This window comes from Scyliorhinus canicula, chromosome 17 (genome assembly GCF_902713615.1).
Source record: "Scyliorhinus canicula chromosome 17, sScyCan1.1, whole genome shotgun sequence".
Taxonomy (NCBI): Eukaryota; Metazoa; Chordata; class Chondrichthyes; order Carcharhiniformes; family Scyliorhinidae; genus Scyliorhinus; species Scyliorhinus canicula.
The window spans coordinates 86,096,205-86,115,983 of NC_052162.1; the positions used below are offsets into that span (position 1 = coordinate 86,096,205).

General features: G+C 48.5%; 1 protein-coding gene across 1 annotated transcript in view; it reads left to right on the forward strand.

Annotated features, from left to right (window-relative positions):
* Window positions 1–19,779, forward strand: part of LOC119952125 (sodium/hydrogen exchanger 2-like) — a 230,432-nt gene that overhangs the window by 49,992 nt on the left and 160,661 nt on the right. Inside the window, exon 2 of the mRNA XM_038775699.1 lies at window positions 4,348–4,811. Coding sequence (XP_038631627.1) covers window positions 4,348–4,811 — 464 coding nt within the window. The remainder of the gene's footprint in view (window positions 1–4,347; window positions 4,812–19,779) is intronic.

Genomic DNA, 19,779 nt, shown 5'->3' on the forward strand with positions numbered 1-19,779 from the left:
ACATGCGTCCCTTAGTTGAGTCACGGTTAAGGGGGTGGTGTAAGTGATCTCGGGTGCGCCGTCTGCGGTTGCTTTTCGTTGGCTGGTGACTGGGTTCATTGGTACGGCTGCTATCTGATCTGTGGGGGGTTGGGGCACTTTCCTTTTCTGCTGCGCTGCTAGCGCACATTTCCCTGAACATATCGCTGCACTGTCTCACTTAACTCCTGCCAATCTGGGGCATTCTCTTCTTCTAATTGTGTTCCAAACGTTTCTTGGAAGCCATTCTGCACAGAAAGCAGAGATTGCAACTCCGCAATCTGCTTCCTACATTTTGCATGGTCCACTGTGCTTTGCCTTTGCTCAGTGGTGGCAGCATGGAGTGCCCTTAAAGCTGCCTTTAGGTCGCTACACTGCTTTTTCAGTGTCTCTACCTGTTTTTCTGATTCTTCTCTTATCAAGACTGCATGCTGCTCATCTTGATAGGCTTTTTCGTACTGAACTTGAGAGCAGCTCAGATGGGCTAGACAAGACTGATGTGCCCTCTTGGCATCATCCACCTCTCTATCCTTATCTGCCAACCTTTCCCTTAATTCTGAATTATCTGTCTCAATGTCCCTGACATCCACTTTGCTCATTCTATTTTTCTCCTCTAAATCTGCGCGGAGCGTCCTGACGACCTCCTCTGTGCCTCGTAATTGTGCCAAGCAGGACACAATTGCCATCGGCTTACGTGCTTTACTCAAACCTTTCTTATGAATTTCAGACAGGTTCTCCCACCAAGTATGCCCTATACTCCCGGGACCTGTCTCCTCATTCAAACAAAACTCACTCCAAAGGGGCCATCCTTTCCCTTTGAGGTACTTCATGAGTTCCAGCTCCCAAACGGGACACTGACCTACTCTGCTGCTGTTGGTCGCTGCGACCACGAACTGCTCTGGGTTCATGAGGCGTTCCATTGCCTGCATGGCCATTTCTTTTTCTCTTATGCTCTCTTAAATTTGGAACGAGGGATAATAAGGCAGTTATAAAAAATGGGTGCGGCTTTCGCTATTTTCCGAATGATAAACTCCCGACAGTTTGTCGCAACAAAAATCTCTCGGTTTTACCTTACAACCCTGTTAGTTACGCATGCAAAAGCACATTTCCGAATTATGAGGATTGATTTGAACTACTTGAACACTTGTGGTTTTTCCTTTTCCCACTTGGATTTCAGATTCAAATTTCTGGGTTCTCTCGGAGTGGGGGGGCCACTTCTAGTCGAGTCCCATCAGAGTCTGCCACTAAATGTGGCTCGTTCTGGGTGAGTGTGCTTTACACTCAAATTGACTCTGTTTCGTTCCTTAGCTCTAGAGTCGCCAGGTATCGTTAAAATACCGCCACAAGTTTCAAGTTCAAATTCAGACCAATAACTCCATACACCAGTTAGTAAGTTCAAACAAGACATGTTTATTATAATAGTTATCTACTAATTATGCATATAAAACTACAAGACTAGGCTAATCCTACCACTAACAGGCCAATACTTATCTGGATAAGGGAACTGCCGGATCAGGGAACAACGGCCTCTTGCTTTGTCCTGGATCCGCAGGCTTCCAGTCGGTGTGGACTAAAGGGGTCAGGAGTGTCTACTCTCGTAGCGTGCGTTGTGTGACACTTACTTGGTGGCAGCTGCTGACCTCTCCTCTCCGTGGTCAAGTTCGAGAGCTACTACAAAGGTGTTCTTGTTGGGAGGGCCGGCTGAGAGAGCTGGTCAAGGAGAGGCTGGCAGAGAGAGAGAGCTGGGTTCTGGGTCTCTGTCTTATACCTCTCCCAGGGTCTCGCACCCACCAGAGCGGACCCTCTATACACTCGCAATCGATTGGGTCTCTTCCCAATTGATTGATTTGAATTTCCCCAATAACGGTGCAGTCCCTCGATCACTGGGCGGTTCTTGGGGCTTATTGTTTTGGACTTCTCTTGGCGCCGAGAAGTCTGGCCTTCTATTCACTGTAGCGATTTGAGTTAACTTGTTTCTATTGTACCTAGGAATCACCCGGTATCGCCTCATTAGTATGCTAACTTGTTTTCTTTCACAGTGCTGTCTGGTTTCTGCAGCAGTCAGAATACACAAGTGCTTTTGCAGGCTGCTTGCTAACCCACTGCTCCACCGTGCTGCCCTTTAATACAGAATATATGGCAGCCGCATGGGTTAATGACCAACTAATGTATTTTAAAGAGTTTTGGTGAGGGGTAACTAATGTTCAGGGCACTGAGGAGAAAATCTTCAAATAGAGCCATGGGATTGTTATGTCCGACGAAGAGAGGAGGAAGACAGGATAAGAAAAGCAAATTACCGCGGATGTAGAATCTGAAACAAAAACAGAAAATGCTGGACAATCTCAGCAGGTCTGACAGCATCTGTGTAGAGAGAAGGGAGCTAACGTTTCGAGCCTGAATGACTCTTTGTCAAAGCTGGAGAGGACTGGAAATAGGATCAGATTGATACTGTTCTGGGGGTGGGGGGGGGGGGGGGGGGGGAGTGGAGCGGTGGGGCTGGATAGGGGGGCCAGCGATAGGTGGAGATTGACAAAGATGTCGTGGACAGAAAGACAGGACTTCAGTTTAATGTTTAATTGAAAGAACATCACTGCTGACAATGCAGCACTCTCTCAGTCCTGCACTGGTATGTCTGTTGGGATGATGTGCTAAAGTCCCTGGAGTGGGAATAGCTATCTTTTGCATGATGGCGCACTTGCTGGAGCATGGCAAAAGACACCCTCGGCAAAAGTGAGGTCATAGACATAGACATAGAACAGTACAGCACAGAACAGGCCCTTCGGCCCTCAATGTTGTGCCGAGCCATGATCACCCTACTCAACCCACGTATCCACCCTATACCCGTAACCCCCCACACCATTAACCTTACTTTTATTAGGACACTACGGGCAATTTAGCATGGCTAATCCACCTAACCCGCACATCTTTGGACTGTGGGAGGAAACCGGAGCACCCGGTGGAAACCCACGCACACAGGGGGAGGACGTGCAGACTCCACACAGACAGTGACCCAGCCGGGAACCGAACCTGGGACCCTGGAGCTGTGAAGCATTTATGCTAACCACCATGCTACCCTGCTGCCCCTATGTAGAGAGAAGGGAGCTAACGTTTCGAGCCTGAATGACTCTTTGTCAAGCCCATTGTCAAGCCGACGCAGGTCAATGAGCTTTAAAGGAAACACTCACCGTGGAGTCTTTTCTTCAAATGCAATATGGAATCATTCCTCTGAATGTGAAATGACTATTTTCCAAGGGAGGAAACAGGTGGAAGCACACATCAGGTTTGTTTGCATCTGCAAAGAAAATGGAAAGGATAATATTGCTGGTTCAGAACTGAGAAGGAGGCAGCCTCCTCGTATAATAATCCTCGTCAAATCCTGACAGCAAGAGGAGGGCAAAATGTAGTATTGTAGTTAATGCGATTGTCAAGGATTGAAAGCCTCAACTGTAGAACAGGAGGTGATCCACGAGCGGAACAAGAGTGTTAGACATAGAGGGCAGCACAGCAGCATTGTGGATAGGGTTTACAGCCCTAACAGGGTTACTGGCTTCACAGCTCCAGGGTCCCAGGTTCGATTCCGCTTGGGTCACTGTCTGTGCGGAGTCTGCACATCCTCCCCGTGTGTGCGTGGGTTTCCTCCGGGTGCTCCAGGTTCCTCCCACAGTCCAAAGATGTGCAGGTTAGGTGGATTGGCCATGATAAATTGCCCTTACTTCAGTGTCCAAAATTGCCCTTAGTGTTGGGTGGGGTTACTGGGTTATGGGGATATGGTGGAGGTGTTGACCTTGGGTAGGGTGCTCTTTCCAAGAGCTGGTGCAGACTCGATGGGCCGAATGGCCTCCTTCTGCATTGTAAATTCTATGATCTATATCCTTCAAGAAAGGAAGCAAAGCTGGTATACTGTGCCTGCTCACACATTATTCGGTATTAAGGAAGGTAAGACACTTGAAACACTTACTTGTCTCTACACAGATGGTGGCTGACACACTTGAGTGTTTCCAGCATTTTCTCTTTGCATTTCAGATTTTCAACATCTGCAATATTTTGTCCCTGAGCAAAGTTTACAGAGGAAGTGGGCAGGAAGAATTGTTAACAATATACTCGAACATCAATGACTTGTGTGTGTTTTTTTTTAATTGTCTGGATGTGAAGTTGTATGCTGACAACATGTAGCTTCAATTTTGTAGCTACCATGGAGAGAGCTTGATATGTAAACTGTTAATACACTCTAACACTTTCAATCTTATTAGTGCTGTCAGGAGCATTCTTTTCAGTTTTGAAATCTGTATGAGAACTGAACCGTCTTTTTTTTTGTTAAACCCTATTCAGGATTTCATCTCTACATCAAACTACCCTCTATTGTACCTGAAAGCTGTCTGCTTATAATCGTGGGCCTGATAATGGGAGGAATAATCTATGGAGTGAATGGGAGATCTGCACCAGTTATGAGCACTGATGTCTTTTTTCTTTACCTGCTGCCCCCAATCGTACTCGACGCAGGCTACTTCATGCCTAGTAGGCCCTTCTTTGAGAACATTGGGACAATCCTGTGGTATGCGGTCGTGGGAACCATGTGGAATGTTTTTGGAATTGGCTTGTCCCTCTACGGGATTTGCCAGATCGAGTCCTTTGGCCTAAAGGACATTTCCCTGCTCTACAATTTACTGTTTGGCAGTTTGATTGCAGCAGTGGATCCAGTGGCTGTCCTGTCCGTCTTTGAAGAGATCCACGTAAACGAGCAGCTGCACATTCTGGTTTTTGGGGAATCACTCCTCAATGATGCCGTCACCGTGGTAAGTAGCCCCCTGAGCGATTTGGCTTTGGACCACACTTGGAGCAGGCAAGAGGCATTAAAGCCCTGGTTCATGGACTCATAATTCTTGGACTCATTATTCTGGTTAATCAGCAAAAGATTCTCATTCTGGAATAATGGTTGTCCAACCCAAACAAAATCATAGAAAGCTACAAGGAGGCCATTCAGCCGATCGTGTCTGTGCTCACTCCTTGATAGCGATGTCATGCTTAGCTCCACATTCCCCACCTACTTCCTTGGTTGCCGTGTGCACAAATACTAAAAGTGCAAGGCATATGGATTACCCGGCTTTATAGCTGGAAGCATAGACGATAAGAGCAAAGAGATAATGCCAGAACTTTGAAGTTCAAGAATTAGGCCATAGCTGGACAGTTAGAGACAATTCATAGGCACGAAAAGATGTAATGGCCAATGCCAATTCTAGTTCATCCATAACTATCCCAATCCCTTTCAGAATTATTTATAGAATCAGCTTTCATCTCCTTTAGGGGGGATTTCCAGTTCCCAACTAACATCCCATTTGGAAAAGTTTGCCTCATCACTCCTCGAGATCTTTTGCCAGTGATTTTAAATCTATGACCTTTGGTTACTGATCCACTTGTCATGGGGAATAGCTTTCCTCAAACTGTACCATTAAGACCTCTCAATGTCTGAAAACCTCGATTCGGTCACCTTTTAATCTCCCCTATTCCACGGAGAAGAGTCCTAACTTCTCCAACCTCTTCTCATGACTGAAGTCATCACCCTTCAAGGTAACAGACTTGTGAATATCCTCTGTACCCTTTCCAAGGGAAAATGTAGGCACCATCATAGGCAGTTTTACACACTACACCCACCGACAACTTGCATTTATATAGTGCCTTTAACATAGTATGATATCCTTAAGTATGTTGCAGGAGCGTTGTCAACAATATTGGACCCAAATCACAATAGGAGATGATAAGTTAGGTTGGTCAAAAGCTTGATCAAAGAGGTAGGTGTTGAGATGTTGTTTTAATGGTGGACAGAGATGGAGAAGAGGAATGGAGAAGGGAAGGAATCCAGAGGTTGGAACCGAGGCAGATGAGAGCAGGATCGTCAATGGTGGAGCGACTAAAGTCAGGGCTATGTAAAAGGGCAGAACTAGGTAGAAATTGTAGCGGGTCATACGGACCGAGAAAGTTGTGAGGAGGCGTTAGGGAGAGGCCACGGAGGTGTTTGAAAACAAGAATGAGAATTTTAAAGTTATGCATTGCCAAACTGGGAGTCAATATAGATCAGCAAGCTGAGGGGTGATGGAGAAATGGGCCTTACTTCAAGTTAAGATGTGGGTAATAAGGTTTTGGATGAGCTGAAGTTAAAAGAGAGTAGGAGGCCAGTAGGAGTCCATTGGAACAGCCAAGTTCAGATGTTAAGAAAGGCACGATGAGGTTTCTAGCAGCATATAACCTGGGCAGGTGCAGAGAGGAGTCTATGGACTTGTCTCTTACAAATACGAGGGATCATAATTTTCAGGTGATTGGAGGAAGGTGTAGGCTAGATATCAGAGGTTGATTCTTTACACAGAGTGGTAGGTGCGTGAAATGCACTGCCAGTGGAGTGAGAGTCATTAGGGACATTTAAGCGACTCTTGGACTGGCACATGGACAGCAGTAAATTGAAGGATGCACGTTAGGCTGATCTTAGATTAGGATAAGTGGTCGGCACAACGTGATGGGCCGAAGGGCCTGTTCTGTGCTGTATTGTTCTATGTTCTAAATAGGTGAATGGCACAGGACGCAGAGGAATATTATAACGTGCACTGAATATTTATTATAACCAACAATCATTTATAACTTCCTCATGACATAGTTATGCCTTCAACAAGAACAGAGTGTGCTGGAAGAACTCAGCATGTCTGCTAGCATCTGTAAGGAGAGAAACAAAGTTAAAGTTTTGAGTCCATAGACTCTGTCAAAATTGAAATGAGGCAGAATGTGTTAGAGCTCTGGAAACACTCTATAGAAACACTGCGTTAGAGTGTTTCCACAACTCTTACACATTCTCCCTCCTTTCAAATCTGATGAAGAGTCCATGGACTCAAAACTTTAACTTTGTTTCTCTCCTCACAGGTGTTGCCAGACCTGCTGAATTTTTAAAGTGCCCTCTGTTCTTGTTTCAGATTCCATCATCCGCAGTATTTCCCTGATTTTGGTTGCACCTGTCCTGGTTGTGGCACAGTGCTTAGCACTGCTGCTTCACAGTGCCAGAGACCAGCTTTCGATTCCAACCTTGGGTGACTGTCTGCCTGGTTTCCTCCGGGTGCTCCGGTTTCCTCCCACAGTCCAAAGATGTGCAGGTTAGGTGGATTGGCATTGCTAAATTGCGGGATAGGGTGGAGGATTGGGCATAGGTAGGGTAATCTTTCAGAGGGTCAGAGTGAACTTGATGGGCTGAATGGCCTCCTTCTGTACTGTAGGGATTCTATGATTCAATAAGAATGTGTGACATTGGTCAAATCTGTGGAATCATGGAGATTTGCCCAGCACTCTGCTATGTTGTGCTTTATTTCAGGTGTCACCGATAGATTCATAGAATTTTTAGACCAGAGAAAGAGGCCCTTCAGCCCATCATGTCTGTGCTGGCCATCAGACCCCTATTTGCTCGAACCCCATTTTCCAGCATTTGGCCCGTGGTCTCGTATGCTATGGCATTTCAAGTGTTCATCTAAATCAAGAAGGAATTAGATATAGCCATTGTGGCTAAAGGGATCAAGGGGGAAGGTGGGATCAGGGTATTGAATTTGATGAGCAGCCATGATCATAATGAATGGTGGCTTGAAGGGCCGAATGGCCTAATCGTGCTTCAATTTTCTATGTATGTTTCTATATATGAATGATTGAATCCCTACAGTGCAGAAGGTGGCCATTCAGCCCATTGAGTCTGCACCAACACTCTGAAATAGCACTCTACCCAGGCCCACTCCCTCACCCTATCCCTGTAACTCCACCGAACCTGCACATTCCCAGACATTAAGGAGCAATTTAGCATTGCCAGTCCACCTAACTGTTTCTATTACCCTTTCAGGCATTGAGTTTGAGATTCCAAGCCACTGTGGGTGAAAAGGTTTCCCCTCACATCTCCTCTAAACCTCCTGCCCCTTACCTTAAATCTACGTCCCCTGGTTATTGGCCCCTCCGCTTAGGGGAAAGTTCCTTCCTATCTACGCCCCTCATAATTTTGTACACCTCAATCAGATTCCCCATCAGCCTTCTCTGCTCCAAGAAAAATAACCCAGCCTATCCAGTCCCTCCAGCCCAGGCAACATCCCGGTGAATCTCTTCCGCACCCTCTCTGGCGCAATCACTTCCTCCCTATAATGTTGCGACCAGAACTGCACACAGTACTCCAGCTGTAGCCTAACCAGATATCATGGTCAGATAGGCTGAGCTCAGATATTATAAGCACAATAATATCAGCATTTCTGAGGGTCAGAGGGATAATTTATTCAGTCGTAAACAGCCAACATATCGTGGAAATTGTGGAACATGTCTGTGCAGTACAAAACTATTTAGGATTAGAATCACGCTTCTGTGATTATGGTTGTGTATTCAAACCAATGTGTTTCAGACCCAACAGGAAACAAACCATATGATGAATAATGAGCCAGAATTAGTTAACAAACTGACAGGAAGGGAACATTTTGGTGACTATAAAATGATTAAATTTGATACCAGATTTGAGAGTAAGAAGTTAGAGTCACAAAATTAAGATTTTAAATTTAAGCCAGAAAAACGTTTGAATCAATGAGACTTAAATTAACCGCAGCACACTAGACTCTGCTCTTAATGGTTAAACCCATAGACAATCAGTGGGAAGACTGATAGAAGTGCTGGTACAATATAAAGCTGGGACATAACTGTGATGTTTGTCCCCTTTCAAGGGGCGATCTGCTGAGAGGGTTATGTGGCCCGGGTAACCAATCAGGGACCAGGGAGGGAGAGTGCCCCAGGAAGTATGGGTTTCTGTATCAGTTCGACCCTGGGAGCTGATTCACAGTCACGAGGTTGCAAACCTCTGCAGTGTAATTACATGTAAATAAATGTTGCAGTTGTTTTTCAACTAACTGGTGAATGGGAAATATTACATTGGCGATGAGGATTTAAAAAAAACAAAGCAGTCCCAAGTTTGTGAGTATTCAGTCACATTGGAATTCAGTTCGAGTTCAGAAAGAGAACAGTGTTTGCAGATATGCCCTTATTCGAACAGATAGATCCTTGTGATGCCTCTGTGGAGAGCTGGACACAATACATTGAACATTTGGGCTACTTTTTCAGGCCAACAAAATAGAGGAGGGGAAGAGAAAGGCAATCCTTCTCTGCGTGTATGGGACCCAAGAGTACAATTTAATACGCAGCCTCACATTCCCCAAGCACACCTGACTCCAAGTCATTCACTGAGATTGTTGAATTGGCAAAAATACACCTACGACCTGAAACCAGTCGGTAATATTGCAGCAATTTAAGTTTAATTCAACTGAGAGCCCATGGGGGGTCTACTGCAACTCATAATATCAGTTTCTTTTTGTAAAGTTAGAGTATCCAATTATTTTTTTCCAATTAAGTGGCAATTTAGCGTGCCCAATCCACCTATCTTGCACATCTTTGGGTTGTGGGGTGAGACCCACGCAAATACGGGGATAATGTGCAAACTCCACACAGACAGTGACCCGAGGCCGCAATAAGGCAGCAGTGCTAACCATTGTGCCACCATGCATACCCAATAATATCAAGTTATGACAGATTGCAGAGCACTGCGATTTCGGAATCTGCGGAATAAATAATGAAGCCACCCAAAATAAACTATGTGTAAAGATAGATATACATTTTAAAAGGCACTGGTGATAGTGTTTGTGATGGAGAACGTGGAGAAGGGAGCACAAGAGCACCAGAGCATGCAAAGTGGCATAGTCCACCAGTTGGGTCAGGAAGCTGCAGTCAGCAGTGGCGTCAAAAATGAAGATGTCATTTCACAATAGGAAACAAATGCAGCGAGATTGAAGCAAGAAGATTAAAGGGAGTCAATCAATCACCTAGGATTAAAGGGAGTCAATCAATCACTGGTGCGGGGGTGATCACTCCCCTGAAGCTTGTCTGTATAAAGAGGTTGAATGTTTTTTCTGCCACAGGAAAGGTCACTTAAGGCACTGATGTAAAAGTAAGTCAAGACTACCCAGTAACGCGGTTAGTAATACATCACAAGTGCATAATATGGAAGAGGTCAATAGTACGGATTTAAATGTTCACTCATTGTTCATCGTGAAAGCGGGAAAAGTGGCCCCCGTCACTGTGATGCTTTTGGTAAGTGGTAGGCCCTTAAAGATGGAAGTTGACACAGGAGTCTCTGCCATGGGGATAGGAGAACACATTTCGATATTTACAAGAAGGAGTCCCACCGCCAGCACTGGCCAACAGTGCAGGAAGAAGCTGCATGACCTCCTCGAAGCAGCCAGGGTGTGTCACCAACTCCATGCCCCTGGCACCACCTCTTCCACACACCCAATACCCATAGTCCGCCCCCACCGACCCACTCCACCATCAACGCGACCCCACCAGGCACCCTGGTAGGCAGTGCTGGGTGAGGGTGAGCAAGCCCCCCCTCCCAGGCTAGCCAGGACGTGCCACCTCCACGATCCCATCCCAAACACCCATAGTTCCCGTCTATCTACCAACTAGAGGCCGATCAAACCCCACTTTCCGGCAGTCCATGTGTACTCCACCCTGCACCACCTGTCAACATCCTTGGCCCGGTGCCCTGCGCACACAGTCCACCACCCGCTGACCACCTGTTCTGCCCACATCTTAGTGTTTCACACTGTGCATTTTCCCCCCAGGAGAATTTGTCCCACCAGCCCTGGGAGTGGGTGAAAACTGGAGGGGGCCCACTGGACCTGCAGACCCTCACCATCGTAGAGCAGAGGGCACTGGACTTGGTCGGTGGGGTCGGAGATTGGGCAGTCTCTGAGGCCGAGATTGGCAGAGATCCAAGTGAACCCGCAATGAATCTTGATGACCCTATGGCACGTGAGACCATCCCGCCCGTGATCTAACCATGTGTCTTGCCCTTTGCATTTCAGGATCACTTGGGAATGAAGCGGGTCCATCTGGTGTCCCCTGCCCCAGCCACAACCCTGTGATTCATCCGACAAGGCAGGATCTGCTGGTGAACTGCACCTCCCAGCTTCAATCCCGCGACACCTTGGAGCACAATTTCGGGGATGACACCGACTTCTTGGCACTGCTGCCACTAACACCCTCCACCATCCCAAAGACAATCACCTTGGTTGTTAATGAAGAGTTCTGGAGTACGTTATGGTGTGCGCCATGGTGAGGGATGAGGAGGTGATGGGGCCCGTGCCAATGACTCCCGTAAGGGAGGTGCTGGTGCAGTGGTACATCAGGTGGAGGTAGGAACCCCCGAGGAAGCGGAGGGTTGGAGAGCGGCCCGACCCAGGGACTAGCTGCCATCCAGACAGGTCTCGGGCTGCTGGAACGTTCAGGCCCATCAATGTTGGAGAAGCAGGCACAGAGCCGGAAACTACATGAGAGAGCGCCAGCAACCATCAAGCGCCTGCAGGTTCAGTTGGAGGAGTTCAACCGCCAGTATGGGGAGGCGGCTGTGCCGAACGTGCCTGCCACCCAGACTAACTGAGCTGGTGGCGACCTCAGTGGGGCTTTCGTGGCGAAGTATCGTTCATGGGTCATGATGTCCAAGTCCTGGGTCACAGTGTACAGGCAGTGGCTGAGGCACAGGACAGGGTGGCCATGTCACAGGCAGCCATGTACCAACGCCACATGGACATTGCTGTGGCACTCCAGAGCATAGCCTACTAACAACGGGCCTTGGCTACGGACGTCGAGAGCATTGGCCTGGCGCTAGCTGACCTGAGCCAATCACGGGGAGCTGTTAAGGTTCCTGAATGATGTGGCAGGGTCCCTGAGTCACGTAGCACTGTCCTAGAGGGATGTAGCCCGATCCCTGGGCTCCTTGACAATGAGCATGGTTGAGACGAGAGCTGACCTCCAGGACTGACTGCCAGGTGGCATTGGAGGCCCCAGAGCTCGATCCAGCCACGCACACGTCCCAAGGAGTAGCCCTGGGGCCATCGGGCACTCTGAGGGATGAGGAGGTGATGGGGCCCGTGCCAATGACTCCCGTAAGGGAGGTGCTGGAACACCTCAGTGTCTCCAAATCCCCTCCCCCCAGTCCATCTGATGGGTAGCGGGCAGAACAGGGTGGCACCACTCCACCTGTGACACCCCATAGACTGGCGGGCCCCTCCGGGCCGGTTGCTCCAGAGGACCAAGGTCGCAGGATGGGGATTGCAGCAGGCCACCTCCACTTCTGATGTACCACCTGGAGACCCACCTGGACGGAGCATTAGGACATGTAATGCTCAAAAGTTCGGCACCAGTTAAGTTGGCACGGGTGAAGCACATAGGTTAGCGATAGGGGCTAGTGCACAATACCAAAAAGCAGATTAAACAGCTGTTCACCAATGTTCCGACCAGCCCTGGTGCCCGATCAGAATGGCGGGGGGGATGGGTACCGAGGGTGTGCCGGGTGTGGGTTGGGAGGGCGCTGGTGTGGGGCGCAGGTGTTGGAGGAGGGCACGCGCCAGGTCCACGAGGCCACCCCTGGTGTCACCCCTGGAGGCGGCAGGGGAAGGGGCTAGATACGCGGGGGCACCATGCGGTAGGGCTTACCTGGTGCATGATCCACCACCGCACACCGCCCCTGTACCCAACCCTGCTGCCCTCCCCCTCTCCCGCACCCCCCCCACCCCATCACCCCCAATCTCCCCAGGGGTTTGATGGGACCGTCAGGTGGACTGGCTTGCACGCGTGCAGAGGTCGCCTGGGTGGATGGTGGAAAGTGCTACCGAGGGCAGGAGTCAGATGTGTCACATAATGAGGATCACTAGAGCTCATGAAGAGCGGGTTGTCAGCATCCTCCAGCCCAAGGACCAGACACATTGATATTGCCAACTCAGGGCCAGCACCATGAGTGAAGCAGGTAGAAAGCATGGAATGGGGTGAAGGTGCAGGGAAGAGGACGGGGAAACACGTTGGTGCAGGGATGGCGGACAGGGAAGGGGGGGTGACTGGCCGGGGATCGGAGGAGTTTGGTTTTGTGTGAGGCTGGGTTGGGGCGTTTGAGCTGCCGCCGGCCAGGCCCCCTGGTCAGCTAACCTGGTGGCGATTAGATTGTTTCATGTGCGCTGGCCCTGGCGCATGCGTTGTGTGGCCTCCTGTGGTTTCCCTGGCCCCATGCCCTGCCCATCCTGGCCTTCCGCCACATCTTCCCATTGGACGAGGTCTGGCATTCATCTGCCTCCTCCTGCATGTTGCCCCTCTGCTGTGCAATGTTGTGGAGGACACTGCCGGCCTCACACTATGGGAGATTCTCCTGGGGCTATATTGGAGGGCCCCTCCAGAGCGGCCCAGGCACCTGGACCGTATCTTCAGGATGCCGATGCAGCACTTGATGATGCTCCTGGTCATTGCATTGGCATCATTGTAGCCGTTCTCCATGTTGGTCTATGGCCCCTGGCTAGGCGTCATTAGCCAAGACCGCAGCAGATAACCCCTGTCACATAGGAGCCAACCCCTCACCCAGGGGAACGGCTCCAAGTTGTCAAGTGTCATCGAGTGCACCAGGATGAAGGCGTCATGTATGCTGCCCGGTATCGAGTGCAGGATTGTGCAGCTCGTGGTCACACACCAGCTACCCATTCATGGGGTGCTACCCCTTGCGGTTCGTGAAGTGCACCCCCTCATGCAGTGGTGTTCATACGATGAAATACATTCCGTCGATCATCCCCTGGACTTGGGCAATCCCAGCGATGGCGGCGAACCCCGATGGCCGGGCAACTAGGTGGGTTTGAACCATGATCAGGTTGATGCATTGTGCCCCCCAGGCATACAGGGCCTCCATTACGGCACAGGTGCGCCTGTGCACTGAGATCTGTGAGATCCTCGACAGGTTCCCACTCGCCGGCTGGAAGGACCCCGTGGCGTAAAGGTACAGGGCGACTGCCACCTTGACGGCCACCGAAAGCAGGTGTCCTTCCCCGTTCCCCTGCAGTCCCAGGTGCACCATGATTTGGGAGATATGTCGTACGGTCTCCTGGGTAGCCGGATATTTTGACAACACGCCCGGTCAGACAGATCCCCAAATGACAGGCGCTATCAGTACACACAAGTCCTGATGCAGCACTGCCTTTCCTCTTCTTCCTCTTTGGCTCTCCATCCTCACCAGCTGGCTCCTGTCTTACCTGCGGCAGGGCCTTCCCGGAGCAGCTCCCGCTCGTACAGCCTCATTGCTTCCACCAGGTCTGCGGTGGCCAGGCAGATGCCAAGCATGAATACCGAACTCCATTGTCTGCAGGAGGTGAAAGGCGGACATGTTAGCATGGCGCGTACACCCATGCCCAACGAGGCCTGACTGGCTGCATGATGACCCCGATGTGTATTTCAGTCCCTGCATGTCCTCCTGCCCCCACCCCAATTCCTACCACCAATCCCGATCATTTCCACTGAGCTTTGCCCTCCACATTGCACCCCTGGCCCCGTCAGTCTGCCACCGGTGGGTCCTCCGACCCTGGCACCCATCCTTGCCAGCAGTGGCTGGTGCACCCATGCCAGTAGTACACTCTGGGGCCCCGATCCTCTGCTCTCCTGTGGCATCTACCATGCGCATCCTTCCTGGGTGGTCCAAGGGATGCCCCACCAGCAGGATGGTGCCCTGTTGTAAGTGGAGGGGGAATGGCCGGTGACTCTCTGCACATCATGCTATGGAGGGCATTCAGTGGGGTGCGCAGATGGATGCTGCAAACATGACGGTTCGTGCCTGGTCTCACGGTCATCTCAATCCCATGGCTCACCTCCTGGTCAAACCCTACATATTTTTGGCTGTTATTGGCTCAAGGTACTCAAGTTAAACTGGATGGAGATCTTCCAAGTCGGGGAAAAGTTCCTGAAGAAATAGGAGAAAGTTTTTCACAATGAGCTTGGTAAAATAAAGGGTCTCCAGGCGACGATCCATGGAAATCCAGGAACAACTGCTCACATTTTTAGAGACCAGTAGCATATGCCTTGCCAAAAAGGTTGATCATGGAATTAAAGAGATTGGAACAACTGGATAATATCTAGCAAGTTCAATTCGCAGAGTGGGCAGCACCCATAGTACCTGTGATAAAGCCTGACAAGACCGTCTGCATTGTGGAGACTATAAATTAACAGTTAATCAGGCTGCCAGGGTCCATAAATGTCCAATCCTCAAGTCTGAAGACTTGCAAGCATATTTGGCTGGAAGTCAGTCTTATACAAAGTTAGATATGAGCCACATTTACCAGCAACTTGAGTTATACGAGGCTTCCCAAGGTTCTGCAATTTGGTGTGTCATCGGCAATGCAAAGTCTATCGCATGGCCTGGCTCGAGTTGTAGTATACCTGGATGATGTATTGATATCTGGATCGTCAGAAGCTAAGCCCCTGGCTAATTTAGAGGAGGTATGAAAAAAATTTCAAGAGGCTGGACTACGCCAAAAGAAGGAAAAGTGCACTTTTCAGGCCACTGAGGTAACCTTTCTGGAGTATTCTGTAGATGGACAAAGATTACAACCCATGGAAGGCAAGGGCGGAGCAATAAAGGAGGTGCCGGTTCCCAGAAACACATCTGAACTCAAGTCATTCTCAGGAATGCTGAATGACTATGGACGTGTTTTCTGCCAAATTTGGGTGTTTTGTACTAAATTTGTCAACATTACTCGCCCATTTGCATATGCTACCAAAGGTGCACCAATGTAAGATTTGGAAGACGTCCCTGAGAGAAGCTTTTAACACAGTGAAGCAATTGTTACATTCATTGAGTTTGCTGGTGCACTTTGACCGGTCTAAGATATTGTTTTTAATCTGTGGCGCCTCTCCATATGGCGTCGGTACAGTATTATCCCATTAGATGGATGAGGGATCTGAAAGATCTATAGGGTCTGTCTCGAGAACCCTCTCACAGGCCAAATAAGGCTACATTCAGATTGGAAAAGAAGCTTGTCAATATGTGGGGTAAAGAAGTTCCATCATGTGTATGGGAGGCAGTTTACCATTGTTACAGATCACAAACTACACATGGGTCTTTTAAAGAAGATAAAGTGAGTCCACAAATCGCATCGCCAAGAATTCAGCGTTGGGCATTAATTCTGTCTGCCAATGAATATTCATTCAGGCACTCGCAGGAGCACATCACTAATGCGGATGCACTGAATCAACTGCCTTTACCAGAGAGCATAGCACCTCCCCCAGTACCACAGGAAATTGTTATGGTGATGTATTTTTTGGACATGTTGCCAGTTTTGTCGCAGCAAATCAAGTAGAGGCTGGACCTTATGAACCAGTTTCTGAAGAGATGAAATCGCGCCATGTACGGAAGGAGGAATTAAGTTGCGAAGATGGTGTCATATTTTGGGGAGCCAGAGTAGTTGTCCCTGTATCAGAAAGGGAGTTGCTCCTAGCCGAATTGCATAGTGCCCATCTGGGTATTTCTAAGGTGAAGATGCTTGTCAGGAGTTATATATGATGGCCTGGCATCGATGCCGACATTGAGAGTCTGATGAAGCGCTGCGAATAGTGCCAAATGCAACACAGGTTGCCTGCTACAACCCCACTGAACCTTTGTGAATGGCTGGGATGGCTGTGGGCACGGGTTCATAGTGATTGTGTGGTGCCATTCCTTGACACAATGTTTATGCCCATTCAAAGTGGATGGAAATATTTGAAACAAAGTCTTCAACATTGCATGCCACAATTGAGAAATTGAGTCTGTTTCTCAACACACAAAGTCATAGTGCCGGATAATGGAACAACCTTCACGACTGCTGAATTTCGAAATTTCTCCTCCTTAACTGGAGCAGATCAGAACTGTGCCTGACCACTCGGCATCCAATGCACTGGCTGAATGAGAAGTCCAAACCTTAAAGGCGGGCCTTAAGAAGCAGTCAGAGGCAACCCTGGAGACCAGAATCTCATGATTCTCCCTAGGCTATAGAACGGGAGTGCCACCAACAGAGTTGTTGATGGGCTGACATAGAACATACAGTGCAGAAGGAGGCCATTCGGACCATTGAGTCTGCACAAACCCACTAAGTCCTCACTTCCACCCTATCCCCGTAACCCAATAACTCCTTCTAACCTTTTTAGTCACTAAGGGTAATTTATCGTGGCCAATCCACCTAACCTGCATGTCTTTAGTACGTGTGAGGAAACCGGAGCACCCGGAGGAAACCCACGCAGACATGGGGAGAATGTGCAGACTCCGCACAGACAGTGACCCAGCGGAGAATCGAACCTGGGACCCTGGCGCTGTGAAGCCACAGTGCTATCCACTTGTGCTACTGTGCTTCCCAAAATCTTAGCACCAGACTAAACCTGGTGTTTCTGAATTTGCCGAGGAGGGTAGAAGCCAGTCAGAAGAAAAATCATGATTCAGGCAATTCAACAAGGTTGTTTTCAGTGGAGGAATCCACGTGTGTCAGAAATTTTGGAAGTGCTCGGGTTGAGCCCCAGGAGTTGTTGCATCAAAAACAAAACCTTTGTCCTATGATGTAAATGCACAAGGAAGAATTGTCTCGAAGCATATAAACCATTTACCAGGACGCAAGTTGTCCCAGAAGCAGTGCTGTCACCTGAAGCCACGCTGCCAACAGGAAACGTTGGCTTTCCAAGCAGTGAAGTACTGAGCCAACCTGTGACAGGCGAATCTGTCGTCCCCTTGGAGACGGATGAAGATGAGTTATCAGAACCTGAGGAGGTGCCGGGCATTTTGGTTTCTGAAGAAAGTTGCCCAGTGGAAGCACCCCCGACAGAGGAGTTACACTGCTCCACGAGAAATCGTGAATCACCCGAAAGACTCAATTTATGATGGACTGATTGCGTGTGTTTAATGTTCTAATTATTTGGGACGAAGTAACTTAATTATTATCAATGTATAAAACAACTTAGGGAGGGATGTGGCGTTTGTCCCTTTAAGGGACGATCTGCAGATAGGGTCACGAGACCAGGGTAACCAATCTGGATCCAGGGTGGGGGATCACTCTAGCAATTATGGGTTTCTGTATCGGTTCGATCCTGGAAGCTGATTCACTGCCACGAGGCTGCGAGCCTCTGTATAGTGGTTGTATGTAAATAAACATCGCAATTGTTATTTATCTAAATGGCGAATGGGTAATATTACAATACCCCGAATAACTTGTGTAGTTAACCAACCACGGTCAACAAATGAGGTGAGAAACAGTATTAAACTGTATTAAACAGTATTAATGGGCAGCACGGTAGCATGGTGGTTAGCATAAATGCTTCACAGCTCCAGGGTCCCAGGTTCGATTCCCGGCTGGGTCACTGTCTGTGTGGAGTCTGCACGTCCTCCCCGTGTGTGCGTGGGTTTCCTCCAGGTGCTCCGGTTTTCTCCCACAGTCCAAAGATGTGCGGGTTAGGTGGATTGGCCATATTAAATTGCCCGTAGTGTCCAAAAAAGTAAGGTTGGCGGGGGGGTTGTTGGGTTACGGGTATAGGGTGGATACGTGGGTTTGAGTAGGGTGATCATTGCTCGGCACAACATCGAGGGCCGAAGGGCCTGTTCTGTGCTGTACTGTTCTATGTTCTATGTTAAACGGAAAGAAACAGCTCATACAAAGAAAGGTGGAAATTCAGCAGACCAGGAAAGGGATAGACAGCAATAAAGGGATAAAAGAAAACAAAACCAGAGACAAAAAGCACAAAAAATAATTGCAAGGAATACTAAAGCGAATCGTAAACATTTTAAAAACTATGGTCATGGATGATATGGGTGTGGTAAACCACTGTTGCACCTATATTAGGTGATGTATGGTAGGACCTGTACTACAGGTACAACGGTAATCCCTGCCTGCGGGCTCCGCCCAGTAGGCGGTGTATAAATATGTGTGTCCTCTATGCAGCAGCCATTTTGCCAGCTGCTGTGGGAGGCCACACATCTTTGAGCAATAAAGCAGTTGTATTCAGCTCTCATCTTTGTGCAATTGATTGTGCATCAATGGGCTGATTCTTAAGTGGTTGAGCAACCATAATAGAATTGAATCACTGAGGTACCATTATCTGATGGAATAGTGGGACAGGGTGGAGGGGCTGAATATTCCTACGACGAAGCTCACTTACAAAGAGTGGCTTCTTAACTCAAGTTCCCAAGAATACGTGGCACCCAGGATGCTGTCAGTGGCCTCAGGTGCGTGAAAATAAAGGACGGCTGAGCCATCGTTCACCGCCTGGAACATAACATAGAAAAGGACATCTCATCGAAACATTTGAATAGCGAGAAACCATTTGCTGGCTACTGCTAAAACAAGTCAATGAATAATCCCATTAAAAGCTACAGGCTAATTTTAACACTCATCCACCACAATACACTGGCAGTGTATTTCATGCTGAACCCGATAATCATTTTTTCTGAGTTGCAGCACTGCGTACCCGATGGAGTTCAGTTGGCCTGCTGGAGGCTGCAATGTGACTCACACTGAACAAAATCTTTTGAAAGTCTTTGATTTCAGTGTTGGAATATTGACGGTTTGGTTGGCTGAAAATGGCTCAGGAGGGCTACTCTTTAATGAGCTTAAAATAGTTTCTGGCTGCTGCCGGCATATCATACTGCAGCTCCAGATTTCAATGCCTGGTGGAATAAGATTGCTTTATTTTTATCAATTGGGCCGGGACCCCCAGAGTTTTGACTCACAGATTTAATAGGCGACTTTTATCATCTGGAATGAGAAGATTTGGAATGTCATGTTCATACCAATGACACAGTGCCACAGTTCCCCACAGCTAACCATGCGAACACTTTCAGTATTAGATAGAGAAATACAGCACAGAACAGGCCCTTCGGCCCACGATGTTGTGCCGAAC